Raw genomic sequence first — 19,509 nt, forward strand, 5'->3', positions numbered from 1 at the left:
GATCTTACCTTGACTCCTACTTAAAGATGCATTTTAAGAAGAGAAGAAAAAATACCTTCCCTCATTGTGGGGGGGGGGAGTAGAACAAAACAAGAATGGAGGCAATTTTAGCTGAAGGTCCTACTTCAGCTAAACCTTTTCAGTGACTTCAATAGAAAGATAATCTTTCTGTGATTATGACCAAACCCTCTCGTTGCTTAGCAACACATAATTAAGGAATATGTTTTCAGATCCGCTTTGCAAGCTGGCCATTATCAGATGAAATTACTGGAGCAACAAATGTCATCCTCATGCAAATGAATTGGTTGTAGAGAAAGAATGTTTGACTCAAGGAAGAGGCTGCTCGCATCTCAACAACACTACCGGTATTGTCTTCTAATAGACTAATACTCTAAAAAGGAAACCAGCTATCGATTCCCTCCTAGTGCTCCCTCCCCTATATATTACAAAGTTTAAATAATAAAGAGTGATGAAAAGAATAAAAAAAGAAGGCCATCAGATATTCTAAAGTGCTGTGCAGAGGTAAATGTATTATCTGCATTCTGTGATGCTTGTTCCAAGGGCAAAGAATGGGTGTTCAAACCATTTCTACCATATTTAGAATAACTATCTGCCTTCACCCTAAGAACGCATGAACTCCACCAAAAATTGTCTGTATTCACAAAGCTACTAAAAACTGCTTGTGACAGCCAGACTACACTTGGCAGTGTTTCCAGGCAGAGGGCGGCTAGCGCTATCAATCAGAAGGCATTGTGAGGCTATTCTGTCTTATCTTTCTTAACAGGTTCCGTGAACAGAAAAAAAAAAAAAGGCAGAGGAAGCAACTGGAAAATATGTGAGGGTTACAAGTGGAAGACACCAACATTTGTACTACCAATCACATTCCAAAAATGAGGCACTACCATAGCACAATAAAAGTCTTATGTGGAAGCCTGCCATTTTCACTGTTGCTGACAAAACACCCACTGATTCCAATGGGGGAGGGGTGTCACTTTTTAAAAAGCCCCTCATGGAGAGGTGGGGCTTTTATGGGGAAAAAAGGCAGGAGAAAGGCTTACTCACCACCCATTCCATGGGAGTGCCAATGCTCAAATCCAAATGAGGATGTGCTAGTCAGAATGGCCCTAAATTTGGAATTCAAGAGCCACTGGTTGACAGATGTGCCTAAGTGCTCATTTTTTCAAAAATTTTGTCCCTGGAAATTAGAAAATTCTCAACTTGCATACAAAATTATACAAAAAAATTCCACCTGAAGATTTTTCTATTCAGTTAGACACAGCTGATCCTACCTCAACCATACATCATAGGTATTCTTTACTGTAACAATAAACAGAATCATTGAACAAAACGAACATTTTAATTACTACTATAGCATTATATCTCATGACCCATGGTTCTCCTGCACCCTTGACCTTTTCAGAAGGATTTATTCAGAAAAGCTCACTGTTTCTCTCTCTCTCTCTCTCTCTCTCTCTCACACACACACACACACACACACACACACACACACACAATGCTCACCTATTTAAGGTATGCATATGTGTGCATTATTTTATAAAAATTAAATCGTGTGATCTATGTTCAAAATTGAAAATGAAACAGTATCTGTATGTTGCCATCTTCTCAGTTCTCCATTTAAAATAATAGTATCTTGTATGAAGAACTGTTATTGTGCTTATAAATGCTATATCTGAGGCACAATTTAGTGAAAAGTAAGTCCTTGAAAATCTTTTAAATTATAGTTAGATGGGAGTTAAACACATGCTCTATTCTTCCACTGAAATTAATGTGACTTAAATATGCTTCACTATGACATGAGACATGCATTGCAATCCTAGGGACATTTTCTCAGTAGCTAGTCTTAATTCAGTGACATTTAGTCCCAAGTAGATCGACACAGCATTGCAATCTTTGTCACAACTACCCTTTCTAATGTATGCTCTAGCGGAGGTGGTCAACTTGTACAATTTTAGAGGCTGTTTTCAGTGGGGTTTATTTAAAAAGCTCCCACACTAAAGATTTGTTCGCAGTTCACTAGTTGTAAAATGCATTACTTAGGCTCATATTTACTTAGCTTTGTCAACTTTAGAAATTTATCAGCTTATATTTTCAGAGTAAAAGCAGCAACAAAGAAAGGAATTCCAGGAGAAGTAATCCCACATATTTATCACTCTTGTGGTTAATGATTGGCTTTAGCAGTAAAAGCCAACGTCTGTTAACAACTTCCATATTCCTAAGTTATTTTCGGCAGGAAATCAAACACACTGCTTTTTTATTTTGGACATGCTATGAAAAAGAACATTGTCTAAAAATAACAACAGTTATTATTTATCTAAGTTAAGCAAATCCAGGATCACATCATTAGTTGCCTGCTAAATTTCATCAAGAAAATACTATCCACTTCCTCTGAGAAACACATTTGTGCTGATAATAACTGGGAGAAGTCAGTCTTGAAATGAAACCCTTCAACCTAATTGCTGAGAATGTGTATAGTATCTAATCTTATGTACCTTGCAAATAACAGAAAGTGTAAGATTCATTGTGGAATGATGATTTGGCATATTAGCCCCTTTTATCTGTAAACCCAAAACCCAATTACAGCACAGAGTGAATCTCAGCACTGGAATGATTCAATAAATACAGCTTTGATTAATGCTGATGTGTGAAACTATATATTTCTAAGATCATTACTACACTGATTTTTAGGAAAAAATACACACAAATATAGCTATACTAAAGAACTCTATCAAGTGATATACTTTAAAATAATTACTTGACTCAGGCGATGCCATGGTGGAAACAATGACTGGTGGTCCTGTGCGCCTTGTGGGTTTCTGATAAGGAGAATGCTGCATTGGAAAACTTGGTCCTGCTGGCACCAGGTTGGATTCTACTTGGGCCCCTTGCTTTCGAAGGAGTTGAGGACTGTTGTGAGGGCTGTGCATTGGGGACAATGGAGGATTTCGATCCCTCTTCATCAGTTCCATGGGTACTGTGTATGTAGTTGAATATGCTGTTTTGGGACTCGGATGCGGATTGGTTTGTAGTGCATTCATAGATATTCCTGATGGAAAAGAATAGCCAGTTGCTTGGCGAGTTTGCATATTGCATGGGCCAGAACCACTGTATCCAGAACTGGGAAGAAAAGGAGCAACCTGATGAGGCAGCCCAGCTGCAGGGTAAGTTGCTGTTTCCAGAAGGTGTTGTGTTGGAGCACTAGAAGGACGACGAGTTAATTCTGCAACTCTTGGGGATACTGGCTGCATAGAAGCAGTTGGTGGCTGATGCACTGCTGTACCATCTGCCACTGGGCTGGTGGCAGGATGTATCCCATATTCATTCTGGAGCAATTCACTTCGGTGACTAAAGCTATTTGATCGATGTCTGGGGCGAACGATAGCATTCTTTCTATCCTGCCTCTGCAGCTGCATTTCTGCTTTGTAGGTATGGGCAATTCGAGAAAGCACCCTTGCTTGCCCTAGATTCGGAGCAACTGATTTTATATCGTTGTCCTCCATCATTGCCAGCAGGCTCGGCGAATCAAATCCTTGCTGTAACAAGGCACTAAGTGTACTTTCAGATACTCCTTCAGAACGCAAAAGTGCTAAAAACTCTGGCTCCACATTCCTTTTAATATCCTGTCCTGAAAAAGATGAGGGCATCTGAGCATGGGAAGGAGTGGTAACTGTTTCATAGGCATCATAAGGAACCTTTGCACCAACATTTTCCCTGACTGGTCCATAACCACGGTTCAAAGAAGTAGCTACACTTCCATCAGGAGCTGCAGTAGAATTTGGATCAACTACCAAACATGTTGGAGTAACTTGTCTACTTGCTGCAGCATCTATAGATCTGTCCACTGTATCACTATAAACTTGCCGGTTGGGAAATGTTGGAGGTTCTGTTCCATATCTAAGCATTTGAGATTCAACACCATACCTTGCTGGAGCAGGATCTCTGCTTCGAATCCTCTGTGCCTCAGGGATCATTTTAGTCATGGGATCTCTATACAAGCGGCTTGCTTCAAGTGGGGCAGGTGATCGTACTTGCATCTGATCCCAAGCCAATCTGGCGCTTGGCATGCCATAATTCAGTAATGGTCTATTAATCATGTGGTCTCTGTAGTAGCGCGGGTCTTTAGGTGATCTAGAAGCTAAAGTTGGGTCACTGTAGTAATCTTGAGGTGGCAAGGAACTTCGTGCAGACACTGTAGGCTGCCTGTCGTAGTAAACAAAGTCAGGAACAGAACCTTTACGTATAGGACCTTGGTTAAAAACTGGCTCCTGGTATGGATACGGCTCTTGCTTCAGTTCAGCACCTCCCTGCAAGATGATCTCATGTGGTCTATTGGCTGGCTGTTCATACCAAACTCCCTCGCCAGTGTAGGTTAGAGAATTCCTTCTCCCTGGAGGTCTCTGGTATTCAAATGCATTTTCATTCTCCCAGTTGCCTTCATACCATCCTGCTGCATCCCAGCTCTGAGAGCGGCCAATATGTTTGCTTGGAATTGGCATTGGAACACAGCAATATTCAGCTTAAATAAAGGACAAGTAGCCTCTCGTTAAATCTTCAGTTACACACATAAAAACAAAAAACAAAACAAATATGCACTCTATCTGAATCCCTCTGCAGCATCAGGAAACAGCCCAACAGGTGGTTTACTATTTCAAAGTACTGCCTGAATTATTAATTCTTCGAAACTTTAGTCGGCAAAACACAGCAAAGACCTAACAGTAACTCAGCCTGGCTCCAAAAAGTGTAGAATGGAAAGGTCTTTTCTGTACAAAAAGGGTTGCTGTACTTAATCCAGATGGTTTATCCCTTCCTGCCTGGGATGACTCGCTCACATGGACAACTAGTCAAATAGTGTGTGAGGATTAAAGGCTAAATAAAACCCATAAAGCTTTTGTTCCATGTGACATCATTTTAGCCTAATGAAATCTACTGTACCAGCCCAGACAAACACATCAGTTTAAAATTCTCTGCAGATCATAGCTATCACATACTTTTAAAAAAAGGAAAGAAACTTCTTGTAAATAATATAGGATTTCTTTACAATTATATCGCCCCTTTCTCTTGGTATAAACCACTACCAAGAGTGGGGGTGGGTAAGGCAGCTTCGATGTCAATTCAATCTTAATCCATCCTGATGAAATGCTAATCCACCACACAGAGCTAAGGACATATTAAATAAGTGCAGACATACCAGCCCCAAAAAGCAAAATACACAAAGATGTAAGTTCTTGCTTTGAAACAAACTAGAAATCTGTGCAACACTTTATGAACATTACAGATTAAAAATGCAGGATCAGGGCCAGGGAAAGAAAGAGGCCAATTTCAAACTAGCTTCACTAATTATTCTCCAAAAGGATTCTTTGCATTATTATTATAATTCTCAAATCCTTTCATCATCCCAGGAAAGAAAATTGCAGAGGTGTAATCTGGAATTTATAATTTTAAGACCTGAGAAGAGGTCACTGAAAAGGGAGGATCAAAGCCTCTAAAGCCTTGATTTTACAAAAGCCAAAGAGAGAACAAATTTTACCTTTTGTCTGCTAGTATACTGTTTATACACAAACACACACTCCATTATACATTCTCATCACAGAGAAGAAGAAGGATTTAGACAGAGGTATCAACTCTTTATCAACCTAATAGCAGGGGAGGCTGGTGACACCTATGTCAGTGTAACTTCTCTTCCATTCCAGCTGGCACTTTGAGCTTCATGAGAGCTATTCAGTGATACACTTGGTTAACATACATTTCAGAAGTCTACAAAAAACACTTTAAAGCAACCAATAGTCAACAGATACTGAGTGGCAGTATCCAGATTACAATAAAATTTTGTTGACACATGTACTACCAATTTACTGCATTATGCTCTTTCTTTCAGAACTGAATAGAACTGCTTCATGTATTGAGGTATTTATAATGTTTCCTTTCTCTGCAAAAAAAATGTATATTCATACAAATGCTAGCTTGTGCTCATGAGGAAGAAAAACAGCATAGTAATAGCCAACCTTTGGTTGTTAGGTCTGTGAATTTTTAGGGCTAATCCACAATTAAATGCTTGAAGTCCCAGCTGTCACATGACAGGGTATGTGCTATTATGATAGCTAAGTCACTAATGCAGTCTAATGCATCTATGCTAGAAATGCCTCCGGGGTATATTTCTGACCCAAATACAGACAGGATGTCTTAGTAATCCCTAACCTTTCTCCTTTTCTTTTACTGCAGTAAATAAGTACAAATCCTCTTCAATACATGCTAAGAATTTTATATGCAAACACAACACACTTAAAAATTTTCCTCTACAAGATTATTCTTGCATTAGAAAATATTTGATTGGCACTGATCCAATCTGATGGTAGTTTACAGGGTCCAGGCCTGAGTATCAAGCTACAGGTCAACTGGGATTTATGGGCTGATGCTTGGGCTTTGTGGAACATGGCTGAATATATCCTGTAGGGCATTGCTCATTATGAGAATGCTAATCAGTCATAAATTCTTCATTTTTTTGAATGTTTTATCTTCTTCATAAAAGCATTAAGGCTAACTTTGCCCTTCTATATGGTTCCAGAACGCCATCTGTTTAAAAGGGCACCTGCCCATTATTTTGTTGCTGTCCCTCCAACAATTAAGTGATATTTTCTGCTGTTTTGTTTATTTTTATCATGGCTTGGAACAAAACAACTCCTTAGGACTCAAACAAGTGGCTTAAAGAAAATCACAGCCTCTCCCCTCCCTTTGAATAATACATTTCCCCATCATTCCCATTGTTTCAAAAGCAGCTTTCCCTGTGACACAGGGAACTACTACTTAAGAGAGAAGGAAGGGAAGACGGTCTCAAGACCCTTGGACTCACATAATTCTTTGGATCCTAATGGATACTTGTTTTAATATTTTGCTATGTTGGAGTGCTCATCCAGTAAGGGGATTTTTTAAAAGGAAGGAGACAGTAGCACAGGTTTTCATCCTGTATCTAGTGCATTCTGCCAGGTTCTGTCAGGAATTCATCAGTTATCCTTGGTGATGGCTCAGTGTTATCCAGACAGCTGGGTCATAACTGGAGCTTTGGTCTGGTTCAGAACTTTGGGTCAGTGATCCTAGAATCACAGGACTAACAAGTTACTCCAATTGGGTCTGAGGACAATTGGCAGGGTTTTATTGTCAGACCAGGAGAGTCTCCCCCTTTAAGTGTTTTCTCTGGCTAATAAAGGGCCAGCAGCCTTTCCCTGCAGGCACTGGCTCCTCTTTAAGGAATGGAGGTTGAAGGAGGAAGAAACCAGTTGGGCTCCAAACACCAGTATCTTCTTGTTTGCTAGAGGAGTCCTAAATTCCTCAGAGTCTGAAAATCTTAGCACCTCCTGGGGGCTGCCCAGACAAAGTACAGGGTCTGAAGAAGAACTAAGAACTGATCCCGATTCTCCCTCAGAGTCACTATCACCTTCAGTTTCTGAGAGTGCCATTCCTGGGTCATGGAATGTTTATATGAAAAACTGTGCTGCCATCTTCCAAAGTCTCATCGTACTGAATGAAAAAATGCTGCCTGAGCTGGTTAGGTGAAAAGCCTACGTATCTCAACACTTACTCATTTGGCTTTGGGTGCTTTAATGTTCATAAATTTGGAGGATAAGGAATCCTCTACTTTGCTTTACTTTAATAACACTAAAGAATACTTTAGCTATTGGGTGGTATAGTAATTAAACAACAGCAGCACTGGTGTTCTATTATGCTAAATTCAAGGTCTGCAACTCATTTCATTTATAAATGCCATGTAATAGTAACCACCACCACCACCTGGGGAGCTATGTTGGCAAGTGCAGATTGGTGTTCCAGTCCCACAAGAGCCAGTGTGAGACTGGGACTCAGGAGATCTGGGTACTAGTCCATGCTCAGCCATGCAGCCAACTGGGTGACTTTGGGCCGGACAGATTCTCAGCCCAACCTACCTCAAAGGGTTGTTGCTGTAGGGATAAGATTGAGAGCAGGAGGAGAATGATCTGAGTCACTTTGAATGTGTTGAAAAAAGTAGGATATAATCTAATAATAAAATGTAGGGCCTACTCCGGCATTAAACTGAAATCTATATGTGAACATGCTTTAACTATATAGAAGATACTGTACCTGGGAAGTATGCAATATTGTATACAGTGGTACCTCACTAACGCCTCATTCACAACCAAATCAGGTCACAAACAGAAATTTCAGCAAAAAATTGCCTCAGGTCGCGAACTCCACATCGGGTCACGATCACGATTGCGCCCATCTTCCCTGCACAGGCATGATCACGGTTGTGCTTGGGGGGGTGAGGGGGGAGATGGCTGCAACTGCGGTTGTGCTCAGGCAGGGAAAACAGGTGTGATTGTGGTCATGCACAGGAGGGGTGGTGGCCACGGTTGTGTCATGCAGGGAAGATGGGGGAGGGAAGATGGGGGTTGTGTCGTGCTCGGGGGAGGGAGACAGCCATAGACAGGCGCAACTGCAGTCACACTTGGGCAGGGAAGGCAGGCGTGATCACTGTCATGCTTGGGAGGGGAGATGGCCGCAATGTTCGTTGTCCTTTGTTACTTTGTTGTTCTTTGTCACTTTGTTTCAAATTTTAGTGATAAAAATGGTTACAGAACAGATTGACCTTATTTACATTGAACATTATGGGGAAATTTGACTTGGGTCATGACCAGTATGGGTCGCAAACAGAGTCGTGGAATGGATTAATTTCGTGAGCCAAGGTACCACTGTATATTATTGCATTACGCTAAACAATATCTTAAAATCCTCCCTCCCTATTCCTGCAAAACCCTAAGTACCTCAAATCAAGCTCTTAAAACATGATAGAGATTGTATATTCACCAGAAAAGAGTATCACCCTACTGGCTAAGCTAGAAGAATATAAATTTTGCAGTCACTCCTTAAATGCCTACCTTTAATTGCTGTAAACCGCTCAGAGAGCTTTGGATAAGTGGTGGTATAGAATTGAAATAAATATTTTAAAAATAATGTGATGTTCTAAGTGCGGTGTATGACAGAATTGAATAGATTTTTAATTATTTCAGATTAGCCAAGTAAGTGTCATCTTCCCTAATTTCTAGGAAACAAGCAACTAACTTCACCCACCAATCATATTGTTAGCTGGACTGTTGTATTCTGGAATATTGTGCATGGTATAGAAGAATTTCATCTCACCCAGGAAGTCCCATCTGGATTTCAGATCATATACTTTGATGAGGTCATGCAGCTACATGAGATAACCTTTATATTTGCATATTGTTATGACTGGTGAGATTCCATCCTTTCCCTCATTACTTGGGTTGTCAATTCTCTGATTCAATGGCTGAAGAAGTTTCTGGTTCTTAGAAAAATTTAATTAAGGAGTGATTTTTTTTCTTTGCCCCAATTCTTCCAGGGGTCATGTGTGGATTTCTTGTGTCTCTGAGATACCATATGCTTCCTTCATCTTGACAAATGGCCTCACCAAAACCCTGTCTTGGATCATAGAAAGTTTTATGGGACTCTGTCTAGCTCAGCACCTATCCAATCAATGAAGGAAAATACCTAATCAAACTTAAGTTTTCTAATTTAAGGACGTTTTTATAAGTTGGTATGAGAGCAGTTTATAGAGCAGTTTTGCAACAGCTTTCAAATGCATGTATGAAGCAATGGGTGCTTGTCCCATTCTTTCCTATATTGTTCCAAAATTCCAGAAGAAAAAAAAAAGCAAGTCTATCTGCAGAGTTACAGTGCTAATCATTAGCTGATAAACACCAACATTCCTCCAAGGGCTGGATGCCATTGGTGAGATGTGAGATCACAGCAGGGGATCCTCTGGATCTGGAAACTAGAGACACTGAAGAAGGCTTTGTGGACCAGATTAGGCCCACGGGCCAAAGGATCTGCATCCATGCTATAATCAATGTAAAAAGATTATCATATTAAATGAGGAAGCTGCATTCACTCCAGAGAACTACTAAAACATCCAGTCAACAAAGAGTGGGTTCAAACAACATATTAACCTATACTTGAGGCTTGAATATGGATTGATCATGTACAACCCATGGTTTGTTGTTGGGTTGTGAACTGTGGGTTGCTCGTTATGGTTTGTTATCTCATCTTAATACAGAGAACATGATAACCCATGTTTCAATAACAGCCCATTATTCAACAGCAACCCACACTCAGTCCTTGAGTCTGGATTACTATTTGTCTAAACCCAGCCATGGAGTACAAACATTCATTGTTCTTAAGTAGAATGGGAAGCAGCTGTACCAATGTAGAGATTTATTTAATGAAATGGCTGGAGAGCAAGAATGCCATAATGAAAAACAAAACAAAATCTGATTCAAGAGTTCAAATTTAATTATTTCTAAGACTATCAACATTTATTTAAAAGACATCTTATTTAAAGATGTCCACTTTTGAAGTTAGCTAACTAGAGAACTAGGGTGCTTCCAGACTAGATTTTTATTGTGCAATTTTCCTACCTTGTTCATGGTATTTTTCAATGGCTCCAAGACAGTACCATAGTCCAACTATATCAATATCATGCCTTTTCATCAGTTAATCAATTTTTTCTTTCACACAAAATATATTAAGGATGGGAAAAATTGAGTAGCTATCTAATCTGTTTTGATAAGTAGTGCTAGAAGCTGTTGATCTGGAAGCATCTTGAGATTAAGTATAACTCTGAGATGAAACTATAAGTTTAATTATATGCAGCAAATCAGCTACTACAGTCCACTAACTCATGCAGTGTTTCTCATGCAGCACTCAGCTCTTAACCATTACATTCACCCTGTTATATAGAACTGTCCTGTGGGAATAAAAAGACTTTGGATTCAATCTTGGCCATTAAACAGGAAATTTTAGTCCATTTGAATAGGTCTAGAACTGGATTCTAAACAGAGATTACTCATATATAAAATTCAAACAGCACTGAAACATTTCCCAGGATCTGTTTAGGTTCTTCAACATGCGCCATAAAAAGTAAGATAGACCTACATTTTGGAGTCATGCATGAACAGACAAAAATACCAAACAAAACAATATTCCATCTTCATTGTTGCCTCTGTTATAAAAGCCTGTTATGTTGGAAATGCTCAGTGAACTGTTGGGGCTTCATTGGCTTGTTTTACACTTCACTAAATGCAACGTACAAGATGTTTATCTGCACAGCTTGTTTCATGTCTGTCTTGCACTCTAAATCTTGTCATGTAGATTCCCCTGTGCCACAGCTTTGGGTAATGCAAGACAAGAAAGCAACATGTGCATAGTTTGGAGAAAAGAATGACATTCTTCACTGTGGTAGGAACAACTGCACATCTGCCTAATTTGGAACCTACACAGCATCTCATTTGCAAGCCAAGGAAAGTCCACTTAAGCCCATGGGGAACATTCATTCAAGAACAGCCAAGTATTACTAACTATACACACAGAACAGCAGTATTCACTTGAACTCTTGTTTATCTATAAGATTTGGCTATATTCCTATATGGATTTCTCTGTTCTTGATTGCATTGACTCTAAGGAGGCGCAAACAGTACCCTTAAAATATGCACACATGCACAGGGAGAGCAGGGTTCCCTACTGTGCTTTGAGAATTGTGCTTCCCAGATCCTTTGCCAGTCAGGAACTAGAGGGGAGCCAGGAGAATTCTAGCAATGATTAGCAGGATTCAGGCAATGGCTTGAAGTCTACATTTCTTCTGGCAGAAGCAGTAGCAATGGTTGAATGCCCCAAATTACAGCCACCAACGCACATAAGGGAGGAGGTAATCCCTTTCCCCTCTTTGACTGCTGGAAATTGGTTCAAGCACTGTTGATTACTATGTGTTGTCATTTTGGGCAATATGTGAAAAAGAGATTTAAGACTTCTTGGTACAATTCAAGCAGTGTGAATTGTAAGAGTATTTATCACAGAGTTACTATCTGTAATACTATACAGTATGTTCCTTCTACATGCAAATACATTGGTGAATATTGGGTTTGTCTCTAGTAAGGTTGATAAAAATGAATCCACTGAATTTTTATGTTTTTCATTCCATAGCTAGTTTGGCTATGTCAGTCCATGGGGTTTCTGTGGAAATAACAAGTTTGTAATTTTATGATCCAGCTGCCACAGCACTTTCCTGCATACCCCAACACATCTACCTTCTCCTATGTCAAATACAGGGAACAGGATTAGGGCCATTCAACTATAAAGCTGTACTATATGCTTTTTCAGGTGTTGCTCATTATATTTTTGATTTAGCATCAATAAATACACTGAACCAGGATTCAGGGATGTTTCCATTTCCTGAGCAGACATGGTCTCAGGTTTTGAATGTTTTCTGGCTAGCATTTTTATACCAGTACAGACACTAACCTTGCATTTTGTAGAAAGCTGTCAACTGTTTTTGTCTGGCATAAGTATTATTCTGTTTTAAGTATATACATCAAATATGGAACACTATATGCAGCATATTACAACAAGAGTGAACAACAAGAATCCATTTGCAATCCAGTCAACTAGTTACGATAAAGTTAAAAAGAGCCTTATTATCACCCTAGCCATTATTACTGTACATAACATTTTAAGATATCCAGGTATTACTCTAGGTAAAATGTCGTATCTTTCTACAATTATGGATTTTTCATTATCCAACAAAAATAGATTCCAAAAAAGGTTGAAATGAATTGAAGTTTCATGAACCTTCAGCAGGCAAAATTGTTTTTCAGTATTATTTTTAAAGTATCTCTTAATTGCATTTAGTCATAATCTGTTATTCCCATAAATGTTTTAATAGTACTTGCAAAAACATGTTGTGTAGTGTGTGACAGCAACAAATCCCTTCAGCATAATTAAAATTGCAAATGTACTTGGCAAATGACAAACGGATTTCTGGTTTTATGTAAACTGTACCTTTACAGATTAGGAAAAAATATTTTGGCCAGGAAAACACAGATGGAAGAGAAAGAATTTAAAATACATTGTTCAGAGGAAAATAATCTAAACTTCAATTGTATCTAATGCTCTCTTAGCAGGCTTGTCCTCTGATCCTCCTAAGTTTCTTGTACACTTAGCAACCACATCTGATAGCTAACATCAAACTGGAAGGGTGCCTTTTGAAAAATCTAAAGCTGCTTGATAGAACCCTTTTAAGTCAGGTTCAAAGTCTGCTTTAGAGATGAGATAAGAGTACTACACCTGTGTGTTTATGGCATTCTGATGGGTAGAATACAGGGCGTGCTCTCAGTCTCTCTGCAGCCATACCATTCTGGCAGTTGTCAGCATTTTTTCAGGATTACAAAGGAAGCATACTTTCACTCTGCTCTGGAGAAGATTAACCCAATTTTGATTGGGTTAATTAAACTGACAGGTGGAATGGCTTTTACATTTTTTCTGTACTACATGATGAAACAGACTGCCATTTCCTCACCAACCCCACACTTCCAGCTCAGAGTTTGAAATCTGCTCCTGTCTGATAAGGAATACTGCTTCCCAGGGGACATCTGTACCAATAGCACCTTTCCCAGTGGGTCTAGGTGCATAAAATGATCGTGACCATCATTCCACTCTTAGCTGATGTCTAGGTAAGTTCATGGCAAATTTAGAAGCACTGGATGAAGGTGTATTAGTGTGCTAGGGGAAAAGGCTATGAATACCACTGAATGATTCTCTAAGCAAACACTTACACTAACTGTGGATGTATGGATGCAAATCCAGTTATCCTTGAAGAGCACCTGTCTCAGTCTGCCTCAATGACCAACAAAAATCCTGTGCTACCTTAAGTACTAAAGAATGCATTATTACATCATCTTTGTATCTAATAATTATCTAATACGTATGTTAGATATCTAACAAAAAGACACTTGTCTATGAAAGCTTGCGCCACAGTACAGTTTGGAAATTATAGTTAGCCCTGTGTACTCCTTAAAGCAAACATAACAGGATTGCTACTTCAGCCTTGGAAGATCAAATTTTACCATTCATGCGTAGGCTCATTTTGCCTAGAATCAATCAAAGCCAAAGCCATGCTGCTGGATGGATCCTGCTTTTAAAGGTAGCTAATCATTTACATGACACAATTTAAGCTACTGCAGATTGAATTCTTCTTTGCTCTATTTTTGCTTCTTCTTGTAAAAGTTTTATAGAATAACCACCAGCTCTCATCAGAGAGAAGTATCAGTGAACTCATCTGAAAGTCTGACATAGTAAGTAAACAGAAGTAACATACACTGTCTAGACTAGCAGCAAAGATGAATCAACTGTGGATCAACTATCTGTAGCTTTCTTTCATACAAGATCTTGCAAAAGCTGAATCAAATTAGTACAATGGAAGACGACCAGTACATTCTGAATTGTGCTTAACAATGAACTAATTCCTCCAAATCCAACCTAATATATCACTATTTCAATTATACTAAGAAATACACTAAGGGAAACATCTCCCTAATGAATACCCAATTCATCTATGTACATATGTATTTCTGTCCTATAAAAGGCCTGACCAGCTAGTTGCAATCACTTTCACAATTTAGTTACTCTCAAAACAATACATACAGAATATCTCAAAATTGTTTAACATCCCCACATGTTGTACAAACTTCTTAGAAAGAAATAACAACACAGAATCCTTGCCTTAACTTCCTAGAGTACCAGCTTCACATAACCAATACTAAATACCTGATGAAATGACAAACCATACCAAACTATGTACTACTATTGACTTTGTTTTAATCATTTTCACACAGCCTGAGGCACAACATCTTACATTATTGAAAGTTATGCTGTGTTTTTCTAGCCTGCATCTTGGAAGTTGATCATGGCTGCAGAACACATGGTTGAAGCTTTCTAGTAAAAAATAAGCAAATTTTCAGAGCAATAATATCTCTGAAAGATACTATACCAGGCTTCCCCAACCTGACATCCTCCAGATGTTTTGGACCAGAACTGCCATCAACCCACATCATATGATGTCTTGCTGTGGCTGATGGGAGCTACAGTCCATTATATCTGGAAAGCACTGTTTTGGGAAAGGCTGCACCATCATATAAACACAAGTCACATGGCTATAAGTTTCCACTGCCCTTTCAGTTTAGAAGCTGCATTTACTACCAACAGAATGGTTCAACTCCAATTCTTATGTCAGAACCCCCTCACAAACCCTATTCCTGGAGAAACATCTTAAGACTTTGCCAAGCCAGCCTCCAGAAAGGCCGAACATGTAGTCTTCAAGGTATTAAGGTGCAGTCCCATCCCTTGCATTTCTACTCAGAGCTATGAGCTTTCCAGATTATTTAAGACAAATGAACAGAAGTTAGATGTATCAGCTGCCAAAATAAATGGTAATACATAGTAACAGTAAAATATAAAGGCATAACACTGTTACACATGTTACAGAAGGTTCATTCTCTCCTGTGATGGAAATTATTTATGTGAACCAATTGTTTCAGTTACATCTACTTTTGTGGTTTACACAGACATTTCTGGGAAAAACTACACATTACAAATCTTCTTCCTCTAATATAACTTTCAAAGTTTGTTGAATTGGATTCCAATTCAGAAGAGAAGAGGATAAAATCTATAGCTGAACTGCCAAGACAAATGGCCTTGAGATAAGTCAGGCTGAGAATCAGACCATCAAATTCTGAGGGAAAGTATAATGAGTTAGCTGATACGGGAGGGAGAGAACCAGAGAACATCACTCCAGTCATACAGCATTAAGTTAAAAGGATGGACTGAGGAGCATCAGGCAGTCCAAGGAAGGTGGGATTAGCTCTTTTCAGTTTGGAAGAAAGGAGAGGTGTTTGGTTCAGAATTAACTTAGTATTATTAAGGCGCATTTTGTAATGGCAGTGTTCTAACTTTGCTTGTTTGTTTTTTTGCCATTCATTTCTGCAGTACTCTTTTTTCTATGACAAAGAAATAGGAAATTTTTCTTCTATTTTCTTTTCTATTACCCTAGCTGGTCAGCTTTAAAATGATAAAGACTTGCAGACAGAAGCCTTTGTCGCACTCTTATTGAAAGGAGTGACAGAAGACTATCCATGAAAAGAAGCAATGTAGAGCTGCCACTAAAAACTGCAAAATCAGTGGATTAACCTCTATACATGTACACAGGCATACATGTTGTCCTGAGTATTGATGTCATTACAATTAGCATGTACTTGTTCCAACTGGCTGCTGCTGCCAGAGGTAAGAAAACAGAGAGCAAAAACATTAAATATTTTGATGAGCAGTAATTGAATTTCTTTGCAACATTCAGTTTCACATTTGTAGAAGCTACTGTCTGGAAGATCCCACTGCTCCATGCTTATTCATGCATACATAGCCCTCCACCCTTAAGTCATACTTAGGGAAGACCCATTGACATCAGTATGCCTTAGGTTAGACATAATTAACTTCAACCCAGTAGGGATTTAACACTGCCACGCTGCTTATGCTGTTGATGCACTACTAATGTATGCAACCTCTCATGGAAAACCAATAGTATAAGCTGGTACAATGGGATTCCTGAAAAACCTGTTGTGCCAGCTTACCTATTGGCACAGTGCTAGAGGAAGGTACATCAATAATGTAATTGTAGCAATGATGGTGGGTCATTTCAATGGATCTAATTCTAAGTATGATCCAATCCAATTTTCTTTCTTTATTGCTGTTCATTATATTTGATTACTAAAATTTGGTTGTTTTGTATTTTGTATCATGTAAGTTTTATCACAGAAAAGCAGAGTATACATGTTAAAAACAAAATAATGATAACTGTTATGGGTGAAAAAGCAGTGCATATCTGAACTGGTCCTAAAAAGCAGAAGATAAATAAAGCAATGGGAATTTTACAAAGTCTGAATCAGTATTTTTCATGTTAGGTGTGCAAATAGAATAATTCAAGAATAAGAAGGTAATTGTAATGGTTTTCTATCCTATTGCTTGCTAACCAACCTGAAAAAAGATATTCAAATTCTGTTAATGATATGCAACTAGGAAATACCAAGATATAAGCAAGGTACAGCTTTCTGTTTCATGTTGTATTTCAATGAGGCCATTAGTGCTGAACTTGCTTTCCATAAAACAAAGCACGAATGAAAGACTGGTGTATTTTCTAAAGGTCTTAGGAATATTTCATTAGATGCATCAAGACTTACCTTCACAAATTCTGTCCAATCGCTGCCGTTTGACTTTGTGTTTGTCCACAAGTGCCATTGCGCTATTGCGTTTTATAACTTTTGGAATCAAAAGATAAAGCAATCCCCCAAGAACTTATGGAAATTCACAGTAGTCCGAGTGCATAACGTCACTTTCAATCCTGAAACAAGAAGAGAGTTGTACATCATTGGCCCTTGGTAAAACAACAATCTGTATTGGAAACGCCTACAGATGCTAGCTGCAGTTTCAGAATGAAAGAGCTTCGGTGCTTTTGATCTCTAAGAGAGTTGGTTACAATTTGAATGCCCCATGACCACTGTGCAACTAAAGGAGAAAACAGAATTATTCAGATAAATCTCTGTTTTCATCTCCAGATTGTTATTCCAGTGACAACAAACGTAGAAATGTACTCCTCGCAAAGATGCCTCCGTAACTGTTATGGCAACGATGCGTCAAAGCCAGCAGTGTAGAGTCAGAGACATACTATGAGGATCATGTGCTATCACAAGAGAGTGAACTGGCACTACTTCACTATCTGCCACCACCTTCAACACTTAATGTATTATGCAAATTCAAAAGCTAGTTACCAGGATAAATACAGCCAAGTTGGACACGAATGGGAATTTTTCTTCTCTACCACACCTGGACAATATAGCCTTACACCAACTTGTTCACTAAGGAGCACTTAGGCCTATACAAACATGTATTATATTATATTCATGGGTCAGCAAGCTCTTAAACAGAATTGCAAAAAAGAGAGGAACTAGACATCATGGCAGACACAGGATGCCGTAACACCTACTCCCTGCCCAAAATGAGACACTGCAGCTTCTACTTGCATTTCATCTCTGTTCTTGCCTTGTAAATGATGCTGCTGAAACAGCATCCCATTCTCCAAGAAATTGCACCTGAACAGCTCCCTGAGGTGAGGATGCCAGGCTACTGTACTTTAAGACATTAGGCATGAAGTTGCAAGAAAGTAGGAAGTAATGAGATACTAAGCCTTTGGGCACAGCCTATCATGTTATTTTAACATTTGCACAGCACCTATGCATGCATGAATGAATTTTTGAAGACCCGATTCTTTGTTTGTATGTTTTTAGTATATTATACTCCTAAATACCCACTTGCCATTTCAGCCTGTTGCTGAGCAATCTAAAGTTCATATAATGCATAGGATACAAATAAGTATATATGTGCAATGTCATGCACAGCATGTCAGTACAACCATTTTTGTGATAAAGACCTCAATCTGAACCTATTGAAATTCATGGTTGTCTTTCACACTGTAAGCTGGATTTTATTCTGTGTATCTATATTTTGCTGCAACCTTCCCCAGCATGTTACCCTCCAGATGTTTGGGCCATATTTCCAGTACTACTTTACCATGCTCTGCTTGGGGCTGTTAGGAGTTGACCTGGAAGGCACCCAGTTGGGGAAGAACAAAGGTTACAGTAAAGACTGTAAGAACACTTCTGGCTTTAATTACAACCTTGCAGCACTGAATAGGTCTTCCCTAATCAAAGCCTAGTCACATGTCTACTCGGCAGTTTTTTGTGTTCTTATTAAAATCAAGTTTAGCCCCCAGCTGCTTTAGAAAAAATGGGAAATGTGTTGACTGTTTCAGTTTAAAATTTAGAAATGCACGCGGATCACATTTGGTGGTCCAATGACAGAGTATCTTTGCCATAACTTAAGTTCCTGTATTGCCTCATTTTCAAGTTTATTTTTCAGTAGATTCTTAGCAAGGCTGCCTGGAAACCCAAGAAACCACAACACAGGACTCTAAAGCCTTCATTTTTAAAGCTGTTTTGACTAGGTTTGCATGACGTGGCAGCCCACTGTGGCCAACCATGGTAGGCTGCCATGTGGTCTGAACTCAGACTACATACCATAGGGTTAACCGTTTGGGGCAATGAGCCACCCTAACAACCCATGGCTGGTTGTAGGGGTTCTTAAACCAACAACTGGCTGGTGTGTCATCCAAATCTGGGAAACCAATCGTATTGTGGGATGCGGGAAGCAGTGTGCAAACTGCTTGGAAGAGCAGTAAAAATAAGAATAAATTAAAATAGAAGTAAAAAACCTTGCTGCTCTTGAAAATATAGTCCATGCTTTCACCAGTGACAGCTTGATGCTTAAGCAGCATTTTGGAATGACCATCACTAGCTCTTTTCCTTCCTTCCTTCCTTTTGGGCTGATGCAATTTTGCTTGTATGGCTGCTCAAAATGTAGAGCCTTGCTTGACCAATGGCCTGACAAGTGTCTACCTCTAAATTAAAGTAGAGCGCATCCATGAATATTGACCCAGTGTGGCTGCATTCACATTACTCTAAGTATATTTAACAACTATCAATTAGTAAGCTGTCAATTGAAAAGCAAAGC

At 39.1% G+C, this 19,509-nt stretch overlaps 1 protein-coding gene across 1 annotated transcript in view; it reads right to left on the reverse strand.

The window, feature by feature from the left end:
• Positions 1-19,509, reverse strand: part of CTBP2 (C-terminal binding protein 2) — a 283,357-nt gene that overhangs the window by 80,754 nt on the left and 183,094 nt on the right. The window contains exon 2 of the mRNA XM_044445579.1: positions 17,124-17,284. Coding sequence (XP_044301514.1) covers positions 17,124-17,181 — 58 coding nt within the window. The 5' untranslated portion in view covers positions 17,182-17,284. The remainder of the gene's footprint in view (positions 1-17,123; positions 17,285-19,509) is intronic.

The sequence above is a fragment of the Varanus komodoensis genome, unplaced genomic scaffold (assembly GCF_004798865.1).
Source record: "Varanus komodoensis strain SLA01 unplaced genomic scaffold, ASM479886v1 scaffold49, whole genome shotgun sequence".
Classification (NCBI taxonomy): Eukaryota; Metazoa; Chordata; class Lepidosauria; order Squamata; family Varanidae; genus Varanus; species Varanus komodoensis.